General features: G+C 44.9%; 2 protein-coding genes across 12 annotated transcripts in view; one reads left to right on the top strand and one right to left on the bottom strand.

Moving 5' to 3' along the window:
• Positions 1 to 9027: 9027 nt before the first annotated feature.
• rpl8 (ribosomal protein L8) lies at positions 9028 to 12198 on the top strand. Its single transcript, XM_037489421.2, has 6 exons — positions 9028 to 9144; positions 9731 to 9874; positions 9967 to 10108; positions 10896 to 11114; positions 11238 to 11353; positions 12004 to 12198. Exons 2-6 carry the CDS (start codon positions 9737 to 9739, stop codon positions 12160 to 12162), a joined length of 774 nt encoding a protein of 257 aa, XP_037345318.1. The 5' UTR covers positions 9028 to 9144; positions 9731 to 9736; the 3' UTR covers positions 12163 to 12198.
• An 807-nt stretch (positions 12199 to 13005) lies between these two features.
• Positions 13006 to 25388, bottom strand: part of usp9 (ubiquitin specific peptidase 9) — a 33644-nt gene continuing 21261 nt past the window's right edge. For 5 of the 11 annotated variants that reach the window (XM_037489410.2, XM_037489417.2, XM_037489412.2 and 2 more), the window contains 24 exons: positions 24954 to 25232; positions 24707 to 24844; positions 24444 to 24581; positions 24042 to 24208; positions 23826 to 23934; positions 23589 to 23735; positions 23324 to 23470; positions 23023 to 23230; positions 22718 to 22938; positions 22377 to 22564; positions 22114 to 22287; positions 21890 to 22031; positions 21022 to 21778; positions 19964 to 20087; positions 19646 to 19871; positions 19319 to 19448; positions 19049 to 19234; positions 18571 to 18815; positions 18399 to 18487; positions 18138 to 18294; positions 17296 to 17508; positions 16541 to 16570; positions 15301 to 15399; positions 13006 to 15080 (listed from right to left, as the gene is read on the bottom strand). In XM_037489410.2, the coding sequence (XP_037345307.1) occupies positions 14817 to 15080; positions 15301 to 15399; positions 16541 to 16570; positions 17296 to 17508; positions 18138 to 18294; positions 18399 to 18487; positions 18571 to 18815; positions 19049 to 19234; positions 19319 to 19448; positions 19646 to 19871; positions 19964 to 20087; positions 21022 to 21778; positions 21890 to 22031; positions 22114 to 22287; positions 22377 to 22564; positions 22718 to 22938; positions 23023 to 23230; positions 23324 to 23470; positions 23589 to 23735; positions 23826 to 23934; positions 24042 to 24208; positions 24444 to 24581; positions 24707 to 24844; positions 24954 to 25232 (4578 nt within the window). In that variant the 3' untranslated portion in view covers positions 13006 to 14816. The remainder of the gene's footprint in view (positions 15081 to 15300; positions 15400 to 16540; positions 16571 to 17295; positions 17509 to 18137; positions 18295 to 18398; positions 18488 to 18570; positions 18816 to 19048; positions 19235 to 19318; positions 19449 to 19645; positions 19872 to 19963; positions 20088 to 21021; positions 21779 to 21889; positions 22032 to 22113; positions 22288 to 22376; positions 22565 to 22717; positions 22939 to 23022; positions 23231 to 23323; positions 23471 to 23588; positions 23736 to 23825; positions 23935 to 24041; positions 24209 to 24443; positions 24582 to 24706; positions 24845 to 24953; positions 25233 to 25388) is intronic. The other 6 variants (XM_037489414.2, XM_037489415.2, XM_037489419.2 and 3 more) reach the window with 4 other exon arrangements.

Raw genomic sequence — 25388 nt, 5'->3', positions numbered from 1 at the left:
CTGAGAGGAATGAGCATCGAAGCTAGAAACTATTACGAACCAGAACAATGTCTATTATTATGTGAACAGTTACCCTGGAGCTGACAGTGTAATGTGATTGTGTCTGAATCAGGTTTCAATAAGGTATCCATTAAGTACTTAGACAGCCAGTGTGTATTAAACAGGACAGAAATGAAGATAGTATCAGTTTAGTTAACGCCAACAATAGAGTAATTACGTATGTAATACCAAACCAGTACTGCAGTAATAGAACAGTACCTGTACCCCAAAGGTAGTTTTGTTGTCTTCTTCTGTACTTACATAGTAGTACCAGTAAGTACCCATAAGTGTCTTATCGCTACCTATTACATGCTGTATTGTAGCTTAATTTAAGGAATCTTGTTGGTAAGCCCGCAAAAACCTCACACACACACACAATCATTTGATTGTTCTTCACGCCTTCCTTCCATCTCAAGCCTTTTTGTTCCCATTTAAAGCTTTAAAGGGTCCTTTGGATTTTTACGCATATCTTTGCATGAGCTATTTAAGAGGACCACGCTTTGATCGACATCTTTAGGTCATACTGAGCGGTACAGGGAGTTAATTAAAGTGACCGAATTTCGCACCGTCGGCTTCATTACGCAGTGTGTAGTTTTGGGCATTGGTGTGAAGTGAAGAGCCGGGTGAACGTGTGTGAAAATGACACACTGCGAAAAACGATGAAATAACAATCAAGACAAATTGGACCTTCACTTTGACAAATCAGAGGTGTCCTTCATCCACTTGGAGCCTCTTTTATCCATTGATCCCAAAACCCTATTTGGTGTGGAAAATGAGCGTGTCAGCATTAGCGCAGAGACTGTGGCGCACACATATTAGCAGCTGGGTTGTCTCCCACAGCTCTCTGAGTGGTTTCCAACAGTTGACGATTCATTAGCAGGCTGCAGATAGCCGAGCCTCTTTCTCCTCTTTCTCCTGACAGGGCGCTTTGTGCTACGGCAGCGTTCTCGTGTCGGTTCCTCTAATGTGTGTCTCGTTATGCTTTGACACGTGGCGTTCATCATGAAAACTGAGCTCAAGGAAGTGACATCGTCGGTGCGTCCCCCGGTGGAGGACACGACGGTCCGGTCCAGGCTTAACTGCCTCATCAAACAGCTCACTTTAAACTGTTGTGCGTTCATTTGTGCTGTGAAGCTTGAAAAAAAAAGCCCACCACACGTTACAAATCCTAAAAATTAAAGTGATTGAATGAATGTAAGAGGGTATGAAATAGCATAAGTCACATTGTTTTGGTGGTGTCAGGACTTCCTGTTGTGTGAGCCTACATGCCTGCAGGACGTTCAACCCATGACTGAAGACAGGCTGTATGTCAACAGAAAAATGGCCTCTTTCTCCCGTTTGCCCCGCTGGGATCACATGGTGACCTGGATGCAACTCACACGCTTCAGTGACCTTCGTATGCTGGCGACAGCGAGTGAAAACACTCGGTCCAGAGGATCTACAGAGCAGGCCGCCTAAACTTTTCACATCTCTGCTTTCCAGGGTACTTTCTCATGGACTGCCATGACACTTGTTTCAGACGTTTCAAATTGTATTGATGCGTTTAACACCAAAAACCTGGAAAACTGATGACATTCCCATCAGCTGTACTTTGTTATTCGTGTCTAATTCGCTAACATTCACAACGGAACATGAGTAGGCTGAAAGATCATCATTATCTTAAGGCATCTGATAGAATTGAAGAGTTGAATACATTAACTTACCATCCTGCAGACCTTAAAGGGGCCCTTCATTAACAGATCACACTTAGTCAGCCCACACTTTGAAAACGTCAATATTCTTATCTTTCTAAAACAGTCAATCTGACTTTCACATCCACTTCCCTCTGTAAATGACAAGCTGCAAGAAGTTTGAGGAAATCTGTCAATCATTGCACAAAATGCCTATGCCAGAGAGGTCAAAGGTCCCCGCAATGACCACTTCCACTGGCCACTTCCTCACAGCTGGTTTTGGCTGCTGGTTTTGGCTGTAACCACTTTGCAGTGCAAAGAGTGGGGCTCTTTAGTGTGGAGTGGGCGTTGTTTGGGAGGTTTTTTGCGTGCGTTGCCCCCAGCAACAGATGTTGGCTCATCCTGCGTTTCCGTTGCTCCCTTTTCCTGTTGTCACGGGAAGTTCACCTCTGTCAAGGCCTCCTCGTCAAAATAAAAGCCCTGAACACTGACCTTCTGTTAAAATAAGAGTGTATGTCCTTCACCCCCTGTCCGAGAAAAAGATAACATCCTGGAGACACACACACACACACACACACATTGCTCCATCTCTCTGCGTTGCTCAATATCTATTCTGCAGCCACTTACTCTTTCTCCATCTTTCCTCTTTGAAAGGAGCAGCTGCTGAGGAAAGCCTCGCCTCTGCATCCTCTGGATTGGACACTGGAAGTCCTCAAAAATCTAAAAATGAAACCCAAGATTCTCATGGATGTTTCGTATAGTCGACACTTGTCGTCTGGTCTGACAATAGATGATTGAGATCAAGGCGTTGTAGGAACGATACCTGTGGGAGTCTGTGGGCTCATTGACATGCGTCACACTCGTCACACACTGGCGTCTATTGTTTGTACAAATACAATAAAAAATGGATGGATGGGGTTGGAACTGGTTTGTACTGGTGCTGACGTACCAACCAGTGACATATTGTAAAAATATTTTATATTAAATATGTATATTTTTTCTTGTCCTTTTTTCTATAATGATATTTTGGTGCAGAGTATAACCGGAAATGTGATCTAAAGGGGTTAAAAGGTATTTTTTTATTTAATCTTGACCTCAACAAGATTTATTTACCTCTATTGAACCGCAACAAACGCAATGCAAGAAAATAACTTTTCATTTTGGGTGCATTCTCTTTCACAGATCGTAGCGAATCAACTCAAATATTTGATGAATATGATGTTTACTGTTTTCTACAAATCAAACAATGCGGACAGATGTGTGTGTGTGTGTGTGTGTGTGTGTTTTCAATCAAACCATCCTATTCCAGTTTCCGGAATCTTCCATTCAGTTTATTTTCCTGGTTAAAATAAATAAACAGGAAGTCAGACAGAATGGCAGGAATGGGACATCCTGCAAGCGGAGAGGCGTAGCAAGAACCTCCCGCCAATCAGAGACTAGTGCAGCAGCGTGGTCACTTCCTGTCAGCTCAACGCCATCCGAGGGAAACTGACAATAATGCAGCTGCTTTTTTTTGAAGAACAAAAACATCTTCAGTTTGTGGAAGCAGCAGGGCGTGGAGGAGACATAGAGACATCTTGGTCTGTGATACGTGAAGCACACGCATACTATTTCCTGCGTTTATGCAAAAGAAGGCTTCACTCCGGACCGCTCCAGAGGCCATGATGCTGTTTTCATCGCGGCCGCCAGTAGCGATGTTGACATCGAGAGCAGCTGGCGTAACTGGAGGCATTGCCACAGTAACATAGAGCCACAATGCCTCCAGAGGGAAACATCTGCTCTGACTGGGGGCGAGAGACATAGAAAAAGAGCGAGGGGCCGTGTGTTTGAGTAACTGGGCAGCTGACATCATGGGCCAAATTAGTTGGGCCCATATTGACCTCTTGGTTCCCGTTGTATAATGCTGACATACACCAAAGTACACAAAACACACATAAGGATTCTTAGTCACACGCCTGCTGTTAGCGTCATTTGAACTAAGTCCAGCTGAGGAAGAGCAAAGTAATAAAAGCGGCAATAATCACACAGTTAATTTTCTAGTACTGAAGTGCAGAGTTGAAATCTCACTGCAAACTGAGTCAATTGTACAAAAGAGTTGGAGTCATCATCCAGTTCAGATCAGATTCATTTGCAACACTTAGTAGAGTTAAACTAACTCTTGGTTTGAAATGTAACTGCACAGTGTCACACTTCTTGGTGCAGGGCTTTAACTCCACGTACTGTGGCTCATGGATGGAGAGGATGCACCGGGAACCACCATGTGTTAAAAATGCAAAGTAAGTTACTTTAGCTAAATGACGTTGTATTTAACACTGAGCAGATTTATTTTTGAATTTAACTCTGTGAAATGTGCTGTGCACTGTTTGAAATGGGGAGGTAACATTACGTCAGACGTGTTAAACTCTCGACACCAAAACAGCCAGGAACACAAACTGCCTCTTTCTAAATGCCACCACTGAAGAACATCATCATAAAGGGTCAGGAACCAACAGGAACCAATAAAGCTATGAGAACTTTATAATATTTGGACTTATTTATGTAACCGGCAGCCTGAACGCACGTCTGATTCTCAACTTCTACGTATTACACAATTAAATAATTCAGGGCAACAAGAAGGGTCCAGCTTTTAATTCATAAACTCACTGTGAAAATGTGCAGTGTGTCCGTCTGTGTGTTTGTGACAGTGCGTGTGTGTGTGTGTGTGTGTGTGTGTGTGTGTTTGTGACAGTGTGTGTGTGTTTGTGTGTGTTTGTGAATTTGTGCCCAGACAACCAAACAACCTTCCAGTCTCTCCCACGGTCACCATGAGAACTGTGGACAGGAAGGACACATTTATACGTTAATTAGAGATGGAATTCCTACACAAACACACAGTGTACATCCTGATTCATATTTCACATCTGACTCTCTGTAGTTTTTTTGTCTTTGAGCTCTCGTGACTTCATCACTCAGCTGATTCAGAGTTCTGCCAGAAGTTCATATTGGTCTCTTGGGTCTTTGGGAGAAACATTTGTACTTAAATCACTGTGTGTTTATTTTTGAGCTGTGCAGATTTAAGTTATTCTAAAGGGTTAAATTTGGTTTGCTTTTAAAATAACTTTCTTATGGCTCCCCTCTCCCTTTAATATTGAATCTGATGCAATTTCAATATTTTCTTTACGTATATGTTTTGTGCTGTGACATGTGTCCAAAAAGGACCTTGAACAAGGTAGATTCCTGCAGAGGTGTAAGCATCCGTTCATATGTCACTGGGTATCTGGACATAAAAGATACACAACATAAACAGTTTAAGGCAGCGTGTCAATAGGAATGATGCAGCCCCAACACACATCCCAGCATGTGTACATTGCCTTTGGAAAGAGTTCTATTATAAGGAGGATGACTCAAGCATCGTTGAGCCTTGAGGATTTGTTGGCATCTATCTTCACGCCTCCTTTCCGAACATGTCAGTAAACTACAGAGGTCATCAGGTAACGTAGGAACGTAATGTGTCCTTACGGTTCATTCTAAGGTAAAGGAAACACAAAGAAAGCATGTAATGCTATTCAGTCCTACACGCGCTCCCTTTCAGTCTCATTTAATGCAGATGACTCCTGACAGAAACTCCTCCCGAGCACCGAGCATTTATGAAAATGGCTGAAATGAAATATGCAGAGATTTAACTATCTAGCACCAGTGTTTGGTTTGTACAAAATATGTAATGGAATACTTTTATTTAGCGTTGAATCTTTAGTAAAGAATCTTCATTTTTTAAATCATTGCCTACTAGACATCAGTTGGCTTTATTTTGAATCTTTCTGCTAGCGGGGTTTAACACGTAAATGGTCTTGTCTTCAAGTCTGAGATCTGAATGCAGTTTTTTCTTATCTTCAATCTCAACACCTTTTAGGGGGGTCAGCAGAATATTTTCTAAACCTCCTCGCTGGAAATACATTCACAAGGAATATTTAAAATATGTCTATGTATATAAATCTGTTGCATCATGTATGATTTGTCCTACTTATGTCATTAATAATGTTCCCAGGCTGCAGCAAGGAGAGGAGCAGAAACTCATAATCTGATTAGATCTGAGAGAAGCAGGAAACAGGAACTTTTCTTTTTCCTGCAACAGAAACAGTAAAATATACACAAATGTCCGTGTGTGTTGTTGGTGTTTCAGCTCTATTGTTCTGTTTTGCCCCAGATGTGACAAAGCAAACTCTATTAATGATGAGGAGCCAAACACACACACACACACACACACACACACACACACACACGCACACAGTGCAGCATTAGGTTGTTGGACAGCAGAATGGAGCTCTGTTGTCACATCTGCAGCTCTGCAGTTTCCTTCTTGCCGAGTTCAAGGGTTGTTCCACCACTGGGAGGTCAGGGGTCAAGAGTCATCAAAGACGCTCCTTTTTCTTAAAGCTTACACTTGGGTCTCGTGGGTGCCGTTTATGTTCCTCTTTGTTCGCTTCACTCAGCAGATGGAGCAGATGACTTGTTACGTAAACGTAGACATACAATCATCTGCAGACACAGATGAAGATGAGCAGACCAGCAAATCCCCCCAAAATATGTTCTATCTCCTTACTTCTATCTTGCAGCTTGTTGGATTAATTCATTTAAATGTTTTAGCCTAAAATGTACTTTTTTAAATGTCGTGACCTAATAATAAACATTAAAACCTGCTTTTTGCCCGAATGAATATAGACCAATTCAACCATGTTCACCAGTTAATTGCTAACTGTGACTGTTTGCATGTGTGGTGACCCTTTTCATTGGCTCCAGAGCGGAAAGACTGAATAAAAAGTGTTATCTGAAACAAAAAACTAAGCTGAATAGCCATCCACAGCTGAGGAAGAATCGGGTGATAATTCATGGAGGTAATTCACTTTACTCAGTAGTGTCTCTCACTAATTCTCCCGGATTCTCACGGTCTCTACTCGTTTTCTTAGCTGGTTGGAGTTAAAGAGGAGGGAACCAGCGAGGATCTGAGGTAGAAAAACACCTCTAAACTTTACTGCATGCAGCTGAAAACGGTCCATTGAAACTAATTGAAAATGGGAAAACCCTAAAAGAAGGATGCTTGAAAGGAACAGAAGCCGCAATCACAGGTCGAAGGTCACTATATAAGGACTACTGATGCACGGGTACCACTCTTCACATCCCACTCTGCAGTAAAAGCAGTGACTTTACGTGTTTTATGTGAATGAGACGCATCAAAAATAATTTTAGAAGTATAACTGTCTTTATCCAGAGAATCCATCTCTCTTGCTGGCGTCAACACGAGCAGCCAGAAGTCTGTTTGTTATGCAAGCTGTAAAGGTACAACTTGCCTGCGTTTAGCATCACAGTCGACACTGAACATGCCGTAAACCGCATGATGGGGAGGCCCCTTTGCTCCACATCAACGAAACCCAGAAACCAATTGTTGTGGTCAGCTTTACTATTTGCTAAACTGCTATTTGCTGTTTCTGTTTCTCTTTTAACTCATGTCACTCTTTTAGGAATTTGACAGATTGTATGGAAACTAAAGGGTCCCCTCAAATGGATTTGACTTGATGGAACTAACCACGTTGACAATGCAATGAAAAAATAATGACAAATGAATTAAAAAGCCAGGTTGATTACAAGTGGAAATTATTCAGATTAAGTCATTTACCAAATATCGACAGTTTCCGACCATTTGGAGCAACTCTGACTGATATATTTGTCGTGACAGTAATACAAACCTACAGAGCTGTGTAAAAAATAGAAAAATAAAGGATAAAGACCAGACAAAAGCGGTGTGTCTGAGCGTGTTTGCAGTTTGCATGTTGTACTATAGGGACAGCATATAACAATACAGCATCATAATAACTGAACCACATATTTATCACCTGCAGTGTCAGGCCTGTGTGTGTGTGTGTGTCTCATTAATCACAGCCGTGTTGTTCCTCCTGTGGGACACACTCAACTCAGGAGGGGAACCATCTGTTGCTCAACACCTTTTCTTCTTGTATGGTGAGAGGAAACACCCAGAAGTCAACAGAACTCATTAAACATTAAAGATGATAAAACAAGGAAATCTCCCTTTGGACAGACCGCTGGAGGAGAAAATATATTCTCTCCAAGAGAGACAAGCATGTTGAATATATCTCTGAAGTACGTAACGTTTACTCGCCACTCTTCACAGACGCAGTAATAATCACTATACAACATATTTTAAGAAGTATTCCAAGGGAACAAATGGACGGGCTTTTTGGTTTGAACACGTCCTCCTCGTGTCAGCGGGGAGCTCTTTGGCGCCTTTAGTGTTGCACTGCTGCCATCTTGTGGTCTCCGATGGAAACTCACCTAACAAATCGGATATTAAATGGGAGTTCACGATATGTGTAAAATAAAACAGTTTAAAATCTAAAGAGCTGCAACATGTTCAGGACAGCAGTGTGCAAAAACAATGACCATGGTGTGTGCAAATGTTCATTGTAGAGTGAGATGATGACCAACAAATATTTATGTAACACATCAAGTAAAGTGAGATTCAATCTTCAAGCCTATTACATGTGACACCTTTTTTTTTTAACAATTACAAATTAAACATTTTAATATGCTGTTATCTGAATGCATTTAGAATTATGTTGGTTTGGAGGTTGTACATTCAAAATCCCGGGAGAGGGATCCCTCCTCTGACGTTCTCCCTAAGGTTTCTTCCCTTTTTTCCCCATTGAAGGGTTTTTTTCATATTTTGGGGAGTTTTTCCTGTGCCGATGTGAGGGTTTCGGGACAGAGGATGTTGCATGTGTACAGACTGTAAAGCCCTCTGAGGCAAATTTGTAATTTGCGATTTTGGGCTATACAAAATAAAATGAATTGAATTGAATTGAATGGTACTCCGACATTTTAAACTGCATCGTCGTACTTTTAAAGTTGGAGTTAGGTAATAGATACCTTAAAAACAATATAAGCTTTATAAAAATAAATTAAAAAGATAAATAGGATTTATATACAATGATGTATAGAAATGTATAGGTAATTGATTGTTAATCTATACATTTTATATATCATATCCTAATCACAAGGCAAAAGAAGGTAAGAACAAATATTCTGAATCCCTAATTAACAAAAGAAAGGAGGGCTCACAACTTAAATGATTGGTAAAACGAACAAATCTGCCCATAATAATGATAATGTCAGAAATAAATGGTAAGCAAAGAAAGATAATTGTTCTGACACAAGACGGGAGTTTTGTTTTGGTCTTCAACAAGCTCAAATTAAAAAAACTGCAGCTGGTAAACCTTAGAAATGTTTTTGAATTGAGTTTAATTTTCTGAAACAAATTCTGAGTGTACTTTCCTACACGTCAATATTAATCTGCCTCCAACTCCCAGCATGCACCGCGGCGAGTTATCCGGAAGAAAACCTCCGCACCTCCCTTACACTTCCTCTTTCCGTCAACGGAGTTTAGGTATGACATCTTCAGTCCGATTCCCGTCACAAAATCTCCTCTAAATCAGGTTTTTCTTAGTTCATCCACTGTAATACAACACTTTGTAATATCCGCTGAATTGTTACCATTACATTTTACTGAGTATTTTGTAGGCAGATCTTTTCTGAAGCATTTATTTGTGGTTGTGAGTTGCTCCGCGGGGACACGGGGCAGTAACTGCGGTGTTTAGCGGCTCAATGGCCGACAGCCGCAACCGGCGCGACGTTTCTGAGTTTATTCATTTTAAGTAAACAGTGGGGACAAGCGAGGTATCTTAATTAAATGACAACTACAGGTACACGCAGTACACTGCCGTTACTATCTAACGACACCCCGGGTCATGTCGCCCGGTTAGCACACATTAGCTTGCCGTGTGAAGCATCAACTGTTTGCTCTCAAGTATAATTAATTAAGTTAAAAAATTGGGATAAAGTTGGTCTTCGCTGCTTTGATCAGAACGTGGCTGTTTAACCACGTAACCAACGTGTGTGTGTTTGTGTGTGTAAGTCAGTCATTAGCCGTTAGCATTAATCACAAGGCCTGAACGCTGTCCCGCTGGTTTCAGGACACGATGGGACGTGTGATCAGGGGACAGAGAAAAGGTGCGGGCTCCGTGTTCAAAGCCCACGTGAAGCACAGGAAGGGTGCTGCTAAACTCCGTCACATTGACTTCGCCGAACGTCATGGCTACATCAAGGGGATCGTGAAGGTAACCTGAAAGCCTTGTTTAGTAGCCGATTAAAGTTGTCACACTTGAACCCGGACTGACGTATCTTTCCTCCACCCTGACCCTCTCCTCAGGACATCATCCACGACCCTGGCCGTGGTGCTCCGCTGGCCAAGGTGGCCTTCCGTGACCCATACCGCTTCAAGAAGAGGACAGAGCTGTTCATCGCTGCTGAGGGCATTCACACCGGACAGTTCATCTACTGCGGCAAGAAAGGTGAGACGCTGTACCCGCTGGGACCAGTCTGCTGTCCACTCTGTTTGCTGTGTGTGACCCAACGTGGTTCGCAGGTGAAGGGGTCATCGTAGATGCAGTTGTGTTTGCACATCATAAAAGTTTTAATTACGTTTATCTAAAGTCAATGCAGGATCACTTGAGGTTCAAAGTATTTTCGAGTTGTCATCGTCCACTTGTTTGATTGCTGTAACAATGAACATTTTTTGACAGCACAACATTGACGTTGTCTGCTCGTTTTGGTGAATTTAGTTCACCTACAGTTAAAGGTTAAAGTTGTAAGGGTGCACTGATCTGGATTTTTTTGGGGCTTGTCAGTGGGAAGCAGTTTCTTCTGATCACTTGATCTGTTAAGTCATCCCTCCTGGCAGATCAATAAGCATGTCTGCATGTCGCTGGGCAGCAGTACTTGGAAAGCTGTACCTTTTTAATGAAACTAATTTAGAGGGGGGCAGAAGTTAAGATCACGTGCTGAGTGTCTTGTGCTCTTTTTTGAGCAAATTATAGAGCAGGAGAGAAAGCAGGAAAATGCCTATTGACGATGTTTGACATTGGATGGCATATGGTCAACCATATGCGCATCATATGGCTGACCATCATAGAGGCTATCAATCAAACTTCACTAAAATGGTCATCAGCCGATTGGTGGGCGAATGATCGCAGTGTGACGGGACATAGCAGATACTTGTAAAAGGGCATTGTTGGATAGAAATTAGCAATGTTTTAAGCGTGTGGTGCCTGTGTTTTACGCGTTGTTTTAATTCCACAGCTCAGCTGAACATTGGCAATGTCCTGCCCGTTGGCACCATGCCCGAGGGAACCATCATCTGTTGTGTGGAGGAGAAGCCCGGTGACCGAGGCAAGCTGGCCCGCGCGTCAGGAAATTACGCCACAGTCATCTCCCACAACCCGGAGACCAAGAAGTCCAGAGTCAAGCTGCCCTCCGGCTCAAAGAAAGTCATCGCCTCTGCCAACAGAGCTGTTGTCGGTGAGGAGGCTCAAAGTGTCTTCAATGGATCTGATGTTTCCTGCTCGCCTTGTAGTGACCCATCTGTGCAATGTGAGCCTTGGTGCATTTTCTGACCAGCGCTGCCCGGTTTTTGTGTTTAAGGTGTCGTTGCTGGAGGTGGTCGTATTGACAAGCCCATCCTGAAGGCAGGTCGTGCCTACCACAAGTACAAGGCCAAGAGGAACTGCTGGCCACGTGTGCGTGGTGTGGCTATGAACGTAAGTGAACACGAGCACGCTGCATCTCTGTCTATGGAGAGAAGGTACTTGACAAAGTCCAGAGGATGAGGGATCATGGCAATCTTTATTGAGTGGGTTTATCTATTAAAGCATTTTATTTGGTCGTATTTTGCTAAATGGATTCTTTTGTCAGTCAAATCTTGAAATTTTAGTTTTTGTGGTTTTGTTCCAAATGTAGCGTATAGAATCTCTTGTTCGGTTTCTAATGAAGAGAAGCCCTATGTTAGAAATGGTACTTCACATGGCTCCCCGCAGGTCTCAATAGCTAATGAGGCCTTTTCAGACGGACTCGATCGGGCACATTTTGAGTGCACTCAGACTGCTGAGCAATGTGCTCTTAAATGGAGAAGCCATGACCACTCACTTTCAATCCCAGTTGGATGGTGTTGGTTTTACCCTTCTGCTGTTTTTAATTTCAAAATTAATCCCTCATATTTAGAGTCCAAAATTTGTCTCACTGAACACTTTATAACAAAACCGTTTCTTAAATAAGAGCTTGTTTGTGTGCTTGGTCTCTAGATCTCATTTATTTATAACCTTAGAGCTGCACTCAGTAAAGAAAGTGGATTTTTGTTGTGCTGCTCAACGTGAGGATGTAAAACTGGTGTCTTTTGTCCCCCTCTGTGCAGCCCGTTGAGCATCCCTTCGGTGGTGGTAACCATCAGCATATTGGCAAACCCTCAACCATCAGGAGGGACGCACCTGCTGGTCGCAAGGTCGGTCTCATCGCTGCCCGTCGTACAGGCAGACTGCGTGGAACAAAGACCGTCCAGGAGAAGGAGAACTAAATCCGACTTTCTTAATAAAATCCTGTTCCAAAAGAACCGTTGCCTTTTATTCATTTCTGGTTCCACACAATCACAATAGAACATGAAAAAAGCTTCTGTGCTTTTAAGGGCTATTTTAACATTACGATGAAACTCCAAACTGCTATTGGAGCAAGTAACAGTGTAGGACAGTGATTCTCAACTAGTGGGTGCTGGCCTTTGCATGGGAAAATAAAAATTCATCCTGTGATTTTATTTTGAAGGGACTTTTTTTTAAATGCGGAGTGTTTTTTTGCCGGCGTCTGTCCATGCTTTCAGCAGGTTGGGTCAAACCATTCTAATATGGGGGACATTGGGTTTTTAGGATAATTAAACATCCTATGAACTTGATTGTGAGAATGTTCCTCGATTAGGGTCGCGGCTTGTCATTAAGGGGTGATGGTGGGTCCTGGATCCAGACCAGTTGAGAACCACTGGTGTAGGAGACATCAGATGAAACACTCAAATAGTGAGGGGATTGTTTCTCTTGAGAAATGCTGAATAACTTCTTGCCTTTAAAAACAATAATATCCATAATGCTAAACCTTTCACTTCATGTGCCAAACACTGGTTCCTACATTTCCCATAATGCAACTCAGTGCAGGTGTAATTGGCAGGCTGTTTTAGTCACACTGATGCAACACACCTAGCTGGCAGTTTGAGACAATGCAAACACTAATATCCTACCCTTACTGTTCAGCTGCAGCACAAAACACTGCATTGTTTCTAATAAGGTCTTATCACGCAATGTAAATAGGCATTTTGTTCATGTGTACAACAGCATTGTTTGGCAGATGTTATCCACAAGTAAAAATGACACACGGGCAAGATTCCATGTTCTTTATTTGCTAAGGGCGCAATGCTTTTTTTGTTATATTTCTGTGCACAAAAAACCTCACAAAGTGAAAGTCCACATCGCGACTGTAGCTCCAGAATTCAACGTCACACCATGGCCAAAACAAAAGTCGGCAAAAAACAGGGCGCAGAACTCTGTACAGTCAATATCTCCTTTAAAAATAACACAAGGACAAAAATGTTCCTCTTAAATCAAATTCTATTTTTTTTTGTGAAATACAACAAAATAAATTCTATAAAATAAGAGCAAAATATTTAAATATAATACGATGGGCAGAATATTTTCATTTGCAGGAGTATTTGGTATGTTTGACAAAAAAAAAAAAAAGATTCAAAAAATACATGCATTCAAGTTACCAATTACAGTATTTACTGATGTTTACCTTTTACTCCTACAGAATTAGAAATTAGCTCATGTTGCAGATGACTAACGAGCCGCTATTGTTACGGTGCGACCCCTCTGTGGGGCCGCAGGGCGAGGGGCGCTGAACCCGACCAGCTCCACGGCCAACGGGTCTGTCTACGACTCGGCGCCATTGAAGAGACAGACGCAAACCAGTGTCACAAACCAGGTGACGACCCCCCCCAATCCGGCACAGCGTTTCTGTTGCATATGTGTTTCATTTTTCAGAATTCCTAACAATGAAAGCTAAGCTGTCTAACCCACCGAAAATGGACTACCAAATGTTGAAGTTGGAGGATTATTATGTGCAATTGAAAAGCCACTTATTCATACATTGGTTCAAAATATCGCCCTTGTTGTAGAGGGGGTAGATGAGTAGAAAAAAAAAAAGAAAAAAAACTTGTGGGTAACAACACCCCTCTGGAGATGTGGATTAAGCTTCAGCTTGTTATGATCACAAGTCTCCCCCTGGGCTACACTATTCTGGTGAGAAGCCATGCTAAATGTCACAGCATCAACTAGAGCCTCAAAAAGGGTTGAATTAATTACCAGAACAAACAGAAAAGGAAAAAAAAAAAAAAGGCAATGAGTTTCAGAACAATGTTGCATCACTGCTTTTTCACATCAACCAAAACACCGTAAAAGTCCACCCAACCATTCCATATCTCACACTAAAACCAACCACAGCTCGTGAGTTGATTTGGCATGGGTCATAAGGTTGCCAAGGAGCTTAAGAATAATATAATTATGATAATAACAATGCGTCCTTCTACAGTTGAATGACCAGTAACCGTCTGATGGTAGAACAAACTACTGCTGCTGAGCATGGGTGATAAAACAAACAGGAGTCGTTGTCTTCTTAGTTTTTTTAGGCATTTTTCTTATTTATAATATCCATTTTGTTTGTTGTTTGTTTGTTTGTTTTTTTTTCTTCCATAATATCTCCCAAACAGCAAACCACACAGAGTTATGCTACTGGGGGATCTGAACAGTCAGAAACATTAACATACTATGTACACCTTTTCGTCGTGTAGACAAGCGCGTCAGCTGATTCAGGTTTTTTCTTTATTAGAACTCTTGTCCACTCCGCTCACCTCCGCAGCCTCCTGTGGGGCCCCCTGTCACGCAGTCAGGGCAGCCAGGGGAGGGGCACCCAGAGGGCCAATGGGAGATAGGTGGCCTGGAGAGTAGATGGGAGCCCTGGCTCAGCCCTGCCCAAGGGCCCGAGAGAGGAGAGAGAGAGAGAGAGAGAGAGAAAGAACGAGAGAGAGAGGGACCCGGCAAGGAGCTCTGTTGACCGAAGGATGAGAGGAAAGAGAGCGGGACATTGAGGCTCGAGGCACAGCAGAGGGCGAGGGGGGTGGATGGGGGGGGAATGTTACTCCTTGGGCTGGGCGGGCGCTGGGGTAGTGGCGGTGGTGGGCGCGGCGGGGGCCGGTGTGGGAGCCAGGGCCGGGGCCGGGGCCTCCTCTGTGCTCTCCCAGTTGTCTTGTGCTCGTGAGCCGGGGCCCGGAGTGGGACTGGGGCCGGGGGCCGTCTGGGAGGGGCCGGGAGTCGGAGCGGAGGCCGGACCGGGACGCTGAGGGTTGTTCATGTGCTGAGCAGCGGGCCCCGTGTACGGCTGCCCATGGGGGTGGTTGTTCTGTTCAGGGGGATAATTTGAAGGAAATCAGCGTGAGCGGCTTAACAGTTTAAATAAATACGTTCAAATGTTGCTTAAATATCATTATAAAAATCGATTAGGTTCCTACTCGCTGCTCCGCCACAATAATAAGAAAACCAACGGTAAACGGGACAGCAGCACCCACAATGCCTTGCATACGTCACCGGCCGCCATGCGGACGTGAACCCTGACACGCTACCTGCTGAAACTGGGCCGTCCCAGGAGAGTGCGGGTACAGCGAGGTGTCCTCGGGCGGGGACGAGTCTTGATCATCGGGTGCTTCCTGTTCGTCCGGCTCCTGAGCAAACATGAGATCAGCGTTATCACAGGTTAATTTCAACAACTTCAAAATGCAACACGCTTCGAGAAAATGTGCACAGCGATGTTAAGCTGCTGGGGAATCAGTGTGAAACCAGAGGGGTTGTGTGGGAAAGCCCCATTTCCAACTGTGTTACGCTGGAGAGTAAATTAGGTCTGAATGGGATAGTGTGTGTGTGTGTGTGTGTGTGTGTGTACTAAAGCTGGACCTTACCCATAGGGCATCCTGCTATTGTATTTATATTAATATGTATCTATGTGCCAGGGTGTTATGTTGAACATATGCACACACACATTAATATATGACAACATGACGTTAATAAAACAGATCCTGTCAGGCTATCAACACAAATGTATAATATGTAAACGTTTGTGTGCGAATAGATAACACCAAAACCTGCTTTATTTCTTCCTGCCTGAGATTTTACACAAATACAAAAGAAAAAATATTGGGTCGTTTCATCAAATTGTCTTATTTTTCCTAAACGGAGTGGTTCCCCCAGTTAAAAGGTAACTACCACTTAGTATTTTGGCATGGAGAAGCCAATCTGTCCTAAAGCACAGTACAGCTAAGTAGGGATGTAGAGCTGAGGTTCAGAGCTTTGAATCACATGCAGGGCGTAAAGGAAGCGCATACTGGCAGTGACGAGGCTTTGGCCGATCACTGGGTGCTTTACAGGATGTCTCTCATGCCAGTTACAGCCTGTCCACCTTCTCTTTTACTAGATCGGTGTGGCCAGCACATTACGTACAGGTTTGAGAAGTTAACAGAACAACAATAATACACGCTGCAGGTATATACTGGGAATTAAACTGTTGACGACTCAAAGCGTAAAGGGTTTATGGGGTCTGTGTTTATGTCAATACTTCTATCACATGTGCATATTGGAAGAGCTACTAAACGAAAATGGGGAAATCTTTGAGGACGTCACATGACAATGCTTCTAGCCTCTGCCACTGATGACTAGTTGGGCTACAGGGGACTCTAAACTGTGCATTTCTAACTAAACATCAGCCAACTGGTCTTATTTATTCTCTCTGCCAATTCTGTCTTAAAAAAAACAAAGAATAAACAGATTTGTTTTTCCTTCCTTTATGTTGTGGTGCCTGGAAATACTGACCTTCCCTGGGCTTCCCTGAGTACACTTGAGCTGTGTATGGAATATTACAGGAGAAGTGTGTCAATTTGACTGGATTTTTCAACATATAAATACAAGTAACTTATTTTACGTGAGAACAAAAAAATTATTTGTATGCATCGTGAACTGCAGCCATGAATCAAGACCAAACATATTCAGCATAGCAAACATAGTCATCTGTATCGTAGGGCCGGTATTTAACATTTAATGGCTTGCTAGAAACAATTAATAGGTCCAATGCATCTGATAAATGTTAGATTTTAAAATTGGCAACAAAGAATCAACTACATCAACAAGCCCCAGAAACCCAACCTTCATATTTAAATACATGAAAAAACAAATGAATCCTTAGAAATAAACTTTCAGTGTTTATTGTAAATCCCAGATAAGAGCTGTTCAGTATGTCATTCTATGGGATCTCTTACCTTCACCACTGCACACCATTGTTTAAACAGCAGCATCGGATAGCTATGTTTTACTGTGGGGTTTTTCCATTATTCATATATTTTTATGCAACCATAAGACCCCAGTCTCTATTGTCTTAATCATGAAAGTTCCACAGCGATTTTGCACAGCTGTTCAGAACTACAGATGTTTTTCTACTGTCAGCCTACATCCGGTACATTGCAAATGTATTCAATAATATCCGGCTCCCTTTGCACAGTCCTTAAAACTGGGGGATTAATGTAAATGTAATTGTAACGTCTGTGACGGGGAACAATGTTAATGCCATTTACCTCCTCGGGACAAAGTTCACAGGCCTTGGCGAGTGTCATACGTGCGCTGTGCGAACGCTCCAGGAAGTAGCCGTTGGAGGTCTCGTTGCTCTGGACTGGCGGGGACCAGTTGTTGTAGGTGTACTGGGGGTTCCCCGTGTACGGCCTCCTCTCCAGCTCGTCCCCTAACCACTCCACCGCCCACGTCCACTTCCGTTTTAGGTCACCATTGCTCTGTGTGCACAAGAAGGAAACTGATTACAATCGCAGCTCCACCTGCACCTGTCCACAATGCAACAAGCGCAGCTTTATTAACAGGAAATTTGTCTTTTCTAGTGTTGTGCTTGGACAGATCAAAATAAAAAAAAGTGTCTCTGTTGTAAATCTTGGGCGTATGTTTGTTGATGTTTCAGAGAGATGGAAAGCAGTAGAGAAGCAACAACTGTGTGAAGAGTATGGAAATCCTTTTTTTCCCCCGGACTGATAGCCGGCCTTCGTTAAATGATATTGAGATGTTAACAGACAAGATTAGATTGGTGCCATGCATGCTGAGACTGTGCTTATGGTGCCTAAGAAGTCGCCAAGCTGCATCTGCTGCAAACCGGAGAAAAGATGTGGACCAGTCCACCCATCTGAGAGTCACAGAGCACAGCGTTGGACACACGGGAAACTTTCCCTGGGAGTCTCCACCGCATTAATCAGTTGTAGCTGTGGCGCTTTTAGTCTACAGTGTCTGCCAGAATATCAGCCACCTACTGAGCGAAGTGAGAGGCGCTAACCATCAGTTAAGGGGAACAACAATTTTCCTTTCAGTGACAAGCTGAGAGACAGACAGAGACAGAGCCATCCGTCACTAAGTGTACCTGGAGGATCTGGTAAGCCACGGAGCAGTTGCTAAAGAGGGCCACCATGCACTTGATGCACTGGTATGCCCGTTTCTGGTAGTGGTTCTTGGAGCGCTGGATGGTGTCAAACAGCCCATCCCTGTCATCGGGAATGCCTTTCAGCACATTGTGGATCCTACACAAGCAAACAGGGGAGGGGAGAAACATACAAACCCACTGATCACACCAAACAAAACAATGCAGCATTCGTACATGAAACACCAGGGCAATCGTTCTGACCTGTGCGTCTGCCAGGAGTCCTCGATGAGCAGGATCTGTAGTAGCAAGTCCAGGTAAGGCCTCAGCTCATAGGTGTAGGAGTACGCCACCTGCACAACACGCACAATCTGAAGTCGGGCAGACACTTGGGAGCGAGCCACCTGCAGAGTGATAGCCGGCGGGAAAGGTTTACCTGCCAGAGGAGCTCGCTGAGCACTGTGGAGGAGAACTGAGGGTTCTCCCAGCAGCTGAAGCGGAGCAGCTTCACTGTCTCCTCAGAGTTGCTGCAGTCCTCGATGATCTTCTTCACGTAGCTGGTCCTCACAAACAAGATCTCCGCCACCAGCTGCTGCACCGGCATCACCGGGGTCGTCAGGTTGGTGTCGCCGTACGGGTTGGGGAGGGGAGGGTTACCTGGAGCAACGGAAAGTAGTTCATCTGAAATGATTTTAGTTACTAATAAGTGAGGCTGTCAATTAAAGCCCTCAGCTCTAAGCTCGGCGTACACGACACAGATGCTCAGAGTGGCTGGTTTGTCAGTCACTAGATCCTGAGTAAGGATGAAAATCCTCATCGGGCTCCAACTCTGCTTCGGTGATTCAACCATAACAAGCTCAGAGTTCCTATCCCATATGGTGTGGTTGCAGAGTAAAAAACCCACAACAACTCACCATTGATAGAGGACTGCATGCGCGAGGAGACGTCACAGCAGCGGATCAGCTGGGAGACCACAGTGTAGAGCTTGCCCAGCTCTGCATACTGGTACTTAATGGGGGGGCCGGGACCCTCGTCCAGAGCGACTAACATGAAGGTAGCGGGGACGTTCAGCTTTAACAGCTGTGTCTTTTCTGCCAGGCCTGCAAATGAGGTAAAGAATTGCTAATTGCCCTGCTCGCACACTTCACAGCGCAACAGGTGTACTAGTCAGGAGAGCTCCTTACCCAGATTGGCATACATGACAAAGAGGTTGAAGTACTGCTGCAGGTGACGGCCGTGTTCAGACACCTCTCTCCTGAGCAGGTTAAGAACGGCTCTTAACAGATGGTCACTTAGACTGAGGTTATCACAGCCCTGAAATAACACGAGGAAAACAGACAGACACACAGACACAAAGACACAGGTCACAACAAGAAGTGCAGGATGGGAAACCTCACAGTGATCACCTGAGATGGAAACTGCTTTAATCCTCTTATTGTGATTCAAAACAGCTTTGCAGCGCACTAATAAATCAAATTAAAAGCCCCCCATCCCCATAGTTGGCACCAAACCTGAGTGGAGGGTCCGGGCGAGGCGGTGGGGGAGGGGCACGGGCCGTCTTGCAGGGAGAAGTGGGCAATGAAGACGATGAGCTTGGCAAACGCTCCTCGGACCTCGGCGCTCGGGCACTCGAGCAGGTACTCCGAGAAGCGGTTGGGGTAAGCAAACAGGACTTTGTGCGCGAACCAATAGCGTACATTCTTACTGTGTCTCAGCAGGATGCACAGGGCGTCATACCTAGGAGGGAAGGGCACAGAGGATGTAGTTTGGGAGGAGGACCAGGCAGGGAGAAAACAACCAGATACACAGCAGAGGCGGGCAGAGCTTACCAGTCGCTGGCAGGACCCCGGACTACTTTCTTGGTGTGAAAACCTGTGCTGAAGAGGAACCTCGCAGCCAGCTGAGCACTTATCATAGCAATCTCCTCTGCCTCTGGCAGAAGATGGTCTTGTCCTGATAAAACAAGAGTGCAATGATAAAGTATACACACAGACAATCTTCCTGGTAATTTGCTTAGAAGTACTTGAGCTGACCAATTTAGGACGCTCAGCCAAGAGACGTAAAAAAGCTTCTTTTTTTTAACTCGGCGTTAGATCAAATGACTGAATTTTTGCCAAGAGCACTTCCTCTTTGTGTCGGCTCACACCTCCAGCACACTTCATTTGAAATAAAAATAGTTTTTTCAAGTCTAAATTGTCTGGGTCTTTCCAATGTGTGGACTGTAACTAAACTGTATCAGAGGATATTAGAAATGTCAAGTGATCTCTGGGTAAAAATGTATTTTCCTGTGGAACATTACAGGGCGGTGGCTCTTAACGCATTTACAGAGGCAGAACATTTCTGGGAAGTCCGTACTAAATGCTACTGACCAATCATTTCTACTGGGATGCTGTACATTTACATAAACTTTAAATATATTTTGAGACAAGCAAGACAGATTAGGAAAACAATCAGAATGGCCGCTATATTGTTAAGAGGAGCTTAACACTGTGGGTGTAGTGGATATGCAGTCATGATTGGAAGAGTTATGTGCAGCGAGGACACATCACACAATACACATAAAGGACTGAACAAGCTTAACGCAACAGCAATAGACATTAACACCAATTACTTGTGCAGCCCCTTATTGGCTTAGGATATCCTACTTGAGATTGTTTAAGGAAACTTTTTAAGTTTTGTACACTTTTTTTCAGTGTTGTTTTTATCGCAGTGAGATCTTACCTGGAAAAATAGAAAAGAAAAAGTGAAACTGGCCACACGTTTTCTAAAACGTCCCCCCCCTTTGTGTCGATGTTAACCGGTTACTTAGATTCATTTAGTCCTAGTCAATTAATATACAGTCCACTGATTCATGAATTCGCAGCAAACGCTGAGGATGGGAGCCTACCTGGAGGAGGGTTTAAATAGACACTGTTACAGGTCAGAAGTTTCTTAATGAACTGGAAATATTCCAGGCTGTATTGCATTCGGTTGTGCATGAACTGGACGTTCTGCTTGCGGACGCTGCACTCGATGACTCCGGGCATCTTGACCTGATGCGGCTTAGTGGAGGAGATGGTCAACTCAGAGATGTATTTGACCAGCTCGCTGTCTTTGTCCAGTGAGTCCATGCGCTCGTAGAACAGGATATAGGCGTTCCACCAGCGCTTCTGCCTCCGGTACGACATTCGCTTCATCATATGGTCAAACACCTCGCCCATGTATTCCCCTCCGAAGCACTGGTTCTTCATCTCCTCCTCGTCGTCCATCTTGCACTCGGTCACGTCGCCGTCGTCAAACTTGTACCAGCGGTTCTTCTCGCCGTCCCCACCGTTCCTCTGGATTATGTAGGAGTAGTAGTGTCCGCCGCTGGCCTGGCCCGAGTGGACCAGCACTCCAACCAGACGGTACTTGGAGCTGCCGGGCGGCGTGGGCTCGGAGGGCTCGTTCTGTTGGATAACCTGGTTCTCCGGGTTGACGTCGTCGCCCTCGAGCTTTGCCACGCCAGCTACCGTGTACGGCTCCATGTCCAGCTCCCTGGGGAACTCAAAGTAGTCGTTGAACTTGATGGCGCACTCCCTCTCCCAGTCATAGTCGAAGCGCTTCAGCTGGATGGCCAGGACGGGCGGCAGCTTCTTTATCAGCAAGCGCTTCACCGTGTCCACCTGGCCAAGAGAGAAAACATGTTACGGACTACCTCTATTGAAAAGTCCCATTGAAGTGATTTCATTAGGACCTCCTTATGCCATTCTACTATTAGGGGGCCTCATTCTCACCTTCTTATTGCACTTCTCACAGTGGTAGGCGTTAGCTCCCTCAAGAAGATCTCCTTTGACATACTGCTCCATCGAGTCCAGCAGGTTCTGGTGGTTTCGAATATCCACGTTGAGTGTTGTGAACGACTCCTCACACTCATACCTGGCAACGCAAAACACCATTAGCAGCGTGACAACCCAGGTTTTGTTATTCTAGGGACTGAGCACATGAGGACAGCACTCACCTGTGGGGACATCCCTGACAGATCTTCTGGTCGGCAAAGGACCCGCCCAGAACCTTGCTCAACATGGCCGGGTGGCCCAGGGCTTTCAGAGCTTCGTCCAGACTGTCCACCAAAGAGTTGAAGAACTCCAGAGCGTCGTGCTGCTCCCGCAAGTTCACCGGCTCACCCCATAACCTAAGAGAGAAGGTACGGAGATGAAAGTGTAAGACACAGACAACTGCCAAACTGGAAACATGCTCCATTACTGAGAGTCTGAGCAATACCTGAACTGTTTCCAGAATCCCCTGGGGACATAGTACTGAAGTCTGGACGCAGCCAGGTGGCCAAAGATGACCTGCAGGTGACGAAGTACCCCAATGTTGTACTCTTTTCTGTCTTCCGACTTACTGGAGGGTTTATCGTCAAACTGATGGTGGTAGCTGAACACCTCGTCACGAGGATCCACGTTACTCTGTGGAGACCAAACATATGGGGCAAAAGTGTTTATTACTAGTTGCCACTGCAAGTCATTGTGTGCACGGGGACACAAGACTCAAAATGATGACAGGATTGGTAAATTAAGCTTTACTCCAACACAATCTCCCCCCCCCTCCCCCCACTATACCTCATTCTCCTGCTTTTCATCCCCTGACATGTCATCATCCACATCGGTGCCTGTGCCCTCGATGGCCAGGATGCCGTTGCGGATTGGAGGGATCATGTACAGCTGCTGAATGACAGAGTTCATATAGCAGGTGGCTCCGGCGTTCTTCAGACCTACGAAGCCTTTGTTGGGCCGCGGCCCCACCGGAGGCAGGTACTCCCATTCTGTCAGCGTCTCGCAGCCTGAGAGAGGAAGGAAAAGGGACCCTCATGCATGATGTAGTTTACAATCCATCGAGTGAACCTGCCATACTGCTGTGTACATACCCAAGTAGTACATGTCAGTCAGGGTGTCGACTATTTGCTTGAGGTTGCGGACGCATCCGACGGCCAGTGCGACCAGGAGCTCAAAGCCGGCGTTGATGGAGGCAGGGCTGCTGCACACTGGGATGGCCTGCTCCGTGGGGAACTCCCCACTCTTCATGTACTGCAGGTAAACATTGGATGCCGGGAAGATGAAGTCGTCGATCAGCTCCTAATGAACAAGGGAGGAGGAAACGTTCTCTAAGTACTGTTATCAGAAACGAAACCGTAATGACATTTATAGGTGTGGTTCTGTTTGTTTTACCTTTATAAGATTAGCTCCTCCTTTCTCACAACCAATGTAATACTTCTTCTCTGGTGTCTGGAAGGCCAGAAGCTCTTTGGTAACCCCGAGGTGACCCTCCAAGATGGTCTCCTCCACACCAGTCTCCCCTGTCCTCTTGACCTCATCCTGGTTCATGAAACATGTTTGTGTACCATCAAATCTGCCCCCGCACTGAGCTATATCAGTTGATACTGTTCATAATACAACACACGGGATGAAAAAAGCGATTAACAGGCTGCTTTACCCGTATCCGCTTCAGCCAGTCGATCTCGTTGTTGAGCAGCACCTCAGCGTTTGGCAGGTTGATGTTGCTGTTGTAGGCGTAGTTGAGAAGGTGTCTAAGTAAAGTGAAGTAGTCTCCAGCGTGTTTGGCTCGCTCCTTTGCTGTACTCTAGACACAGGGCAATTTAAAATTAGGGTATTGTGAGCAGTTAACCTATGACACTAGAGTGATGTACATCACGAGGCAACAGCCGCTCACCCCCAGCACGGTGAAGAGAAGGGTGATAAAGAAGAGGAGGGGTCGATGACCCATACAGCACCTAGTCGCCATCAAGAAAAACTGCTCCTGGGCCATTTGCCGCACAGATCTGTGGACGACATCACCGTCACAATATCAAAACTATGAATGACTGGAGTTGACGAGGTCAGTGGATCTTCGCTTTGGGTGTGGAACTCAGACTTCATGTGTACTTACTTGCTGTGGCAGTGGAGCAGCAAGTCAATGATGAAAGTCTGCCAAGCCTTCTCCTTGCTGAGTGTGTCCAGAGCCGTGGGCATGAGGGCAAAACACAGTGTCATCACCTCCAGGGCCTCGCAACACACCTGCTCATCCTCCCCATCTGGCTCCTTAGCTGCATTGGTCTGATGAGAAATAGGAACAATTTTCATTTTCGACATTGCTAATCCCCTGAAAGTCCACAAAGCCCATCAAGAGTCCTTTGTCTCTTGGTTTGTACCGCAAGCTTTTACTGTCTGCATCCATTATGGAACGCTGTGGTGCACAACTACTCTAATGTGCTACTTATGCTTTTCTACTTTAAACTAGTCAACAAAAACCGGAAACCCTCTCAAGGAGCGACATTCAAAGGGAACTTACCTTCTCGTATATCTTGCTGATTTCTTCGTTTGAACTGAAGACGAGCTGCACTGTGCCACAGCCTGATGCCCACACTATTTTCTGTACCGCTCGGATAACGCAGATGTCTGGGATGTACTTCGATGCCTGGAAGAAATTCTGGTGAAAAAAGTAGTCCCATAAGATTGTCATCTTTGTCAATGGTGCCTTGAAAAACTATTCTCTAAAATGCATTATCATCACTTGTTCACTCTATTCTTACAAATGTCCAACCATTTCCTTACATTTTCTGTGACCTCATCAGAGATCTGCTGGGCTAGGCGGATGGCTACATTGCGCAGCATGCATTCTGAGGCCGGATTAGGGATGTTTTGCAGGGCACTCTGGAGGACCAGGGCCTGGTCGTGAGTGGCTTGATTGATCTGTTGACAGTGGAAGGAAGGTGATTGCGGCGTGGAGAGAGATTAAAACGAGTTGGAGATGAAGAGCTAGCCATACAGGTACGTTTGTTGGAGTTGTGTGTGTCCTAACCGGTGAGACGGGAATATTTCCCTCGGCGTTGGGCTGGCAGGCCTCTGCCACAGCCTTCACATGCCCAAAGCCTACGGCGGTAAGCAGGAGCTTGGCGATCTTAAGCGCATTGAGGTAAGCTCCGCGGCGTGTCTCCATGTCTGCCGAGGGGAGGAAGTTGTTCCTGGTAAGCATGCTCAACACCAGGGGCAGTCCGCCACTCTTTAAGAAGTTGTACTGGAAGTCACTGGCATCCTCGCCCAGAGTGGCACTGGCTGGCATCAGCAAAGCATAAACAACCTGGAACATGGCAAAAATGAGTATGAAGCTTTTTGTAGATCAACACACTGAAAACCACAAATGGATCAGTGGCATATCCTGGTCCCCTTGGCATAATTCCTAAAGGAGCTTTACTCCTGCTGTTAAAACACCAATCCATCCACAATGGTTATATGT

This window comes from Pungitius pungitius, chromosome 10, assembly GCF_949316345.1.
Source record: "Pungitius pungitius chromosome 10, fPunPun2.1, whole genome shotgun sequence".
NCBI lineage: Eukaryota > Metazoa > Chordata > Actinopteri > Perciformes > Gasterosteidae > Pungitius > Pungitius pungitius.
Note: the sequence above shows the minus strand (reverse complement) of the source record. Positions and strands in the feature narration are given on the sequence as shown.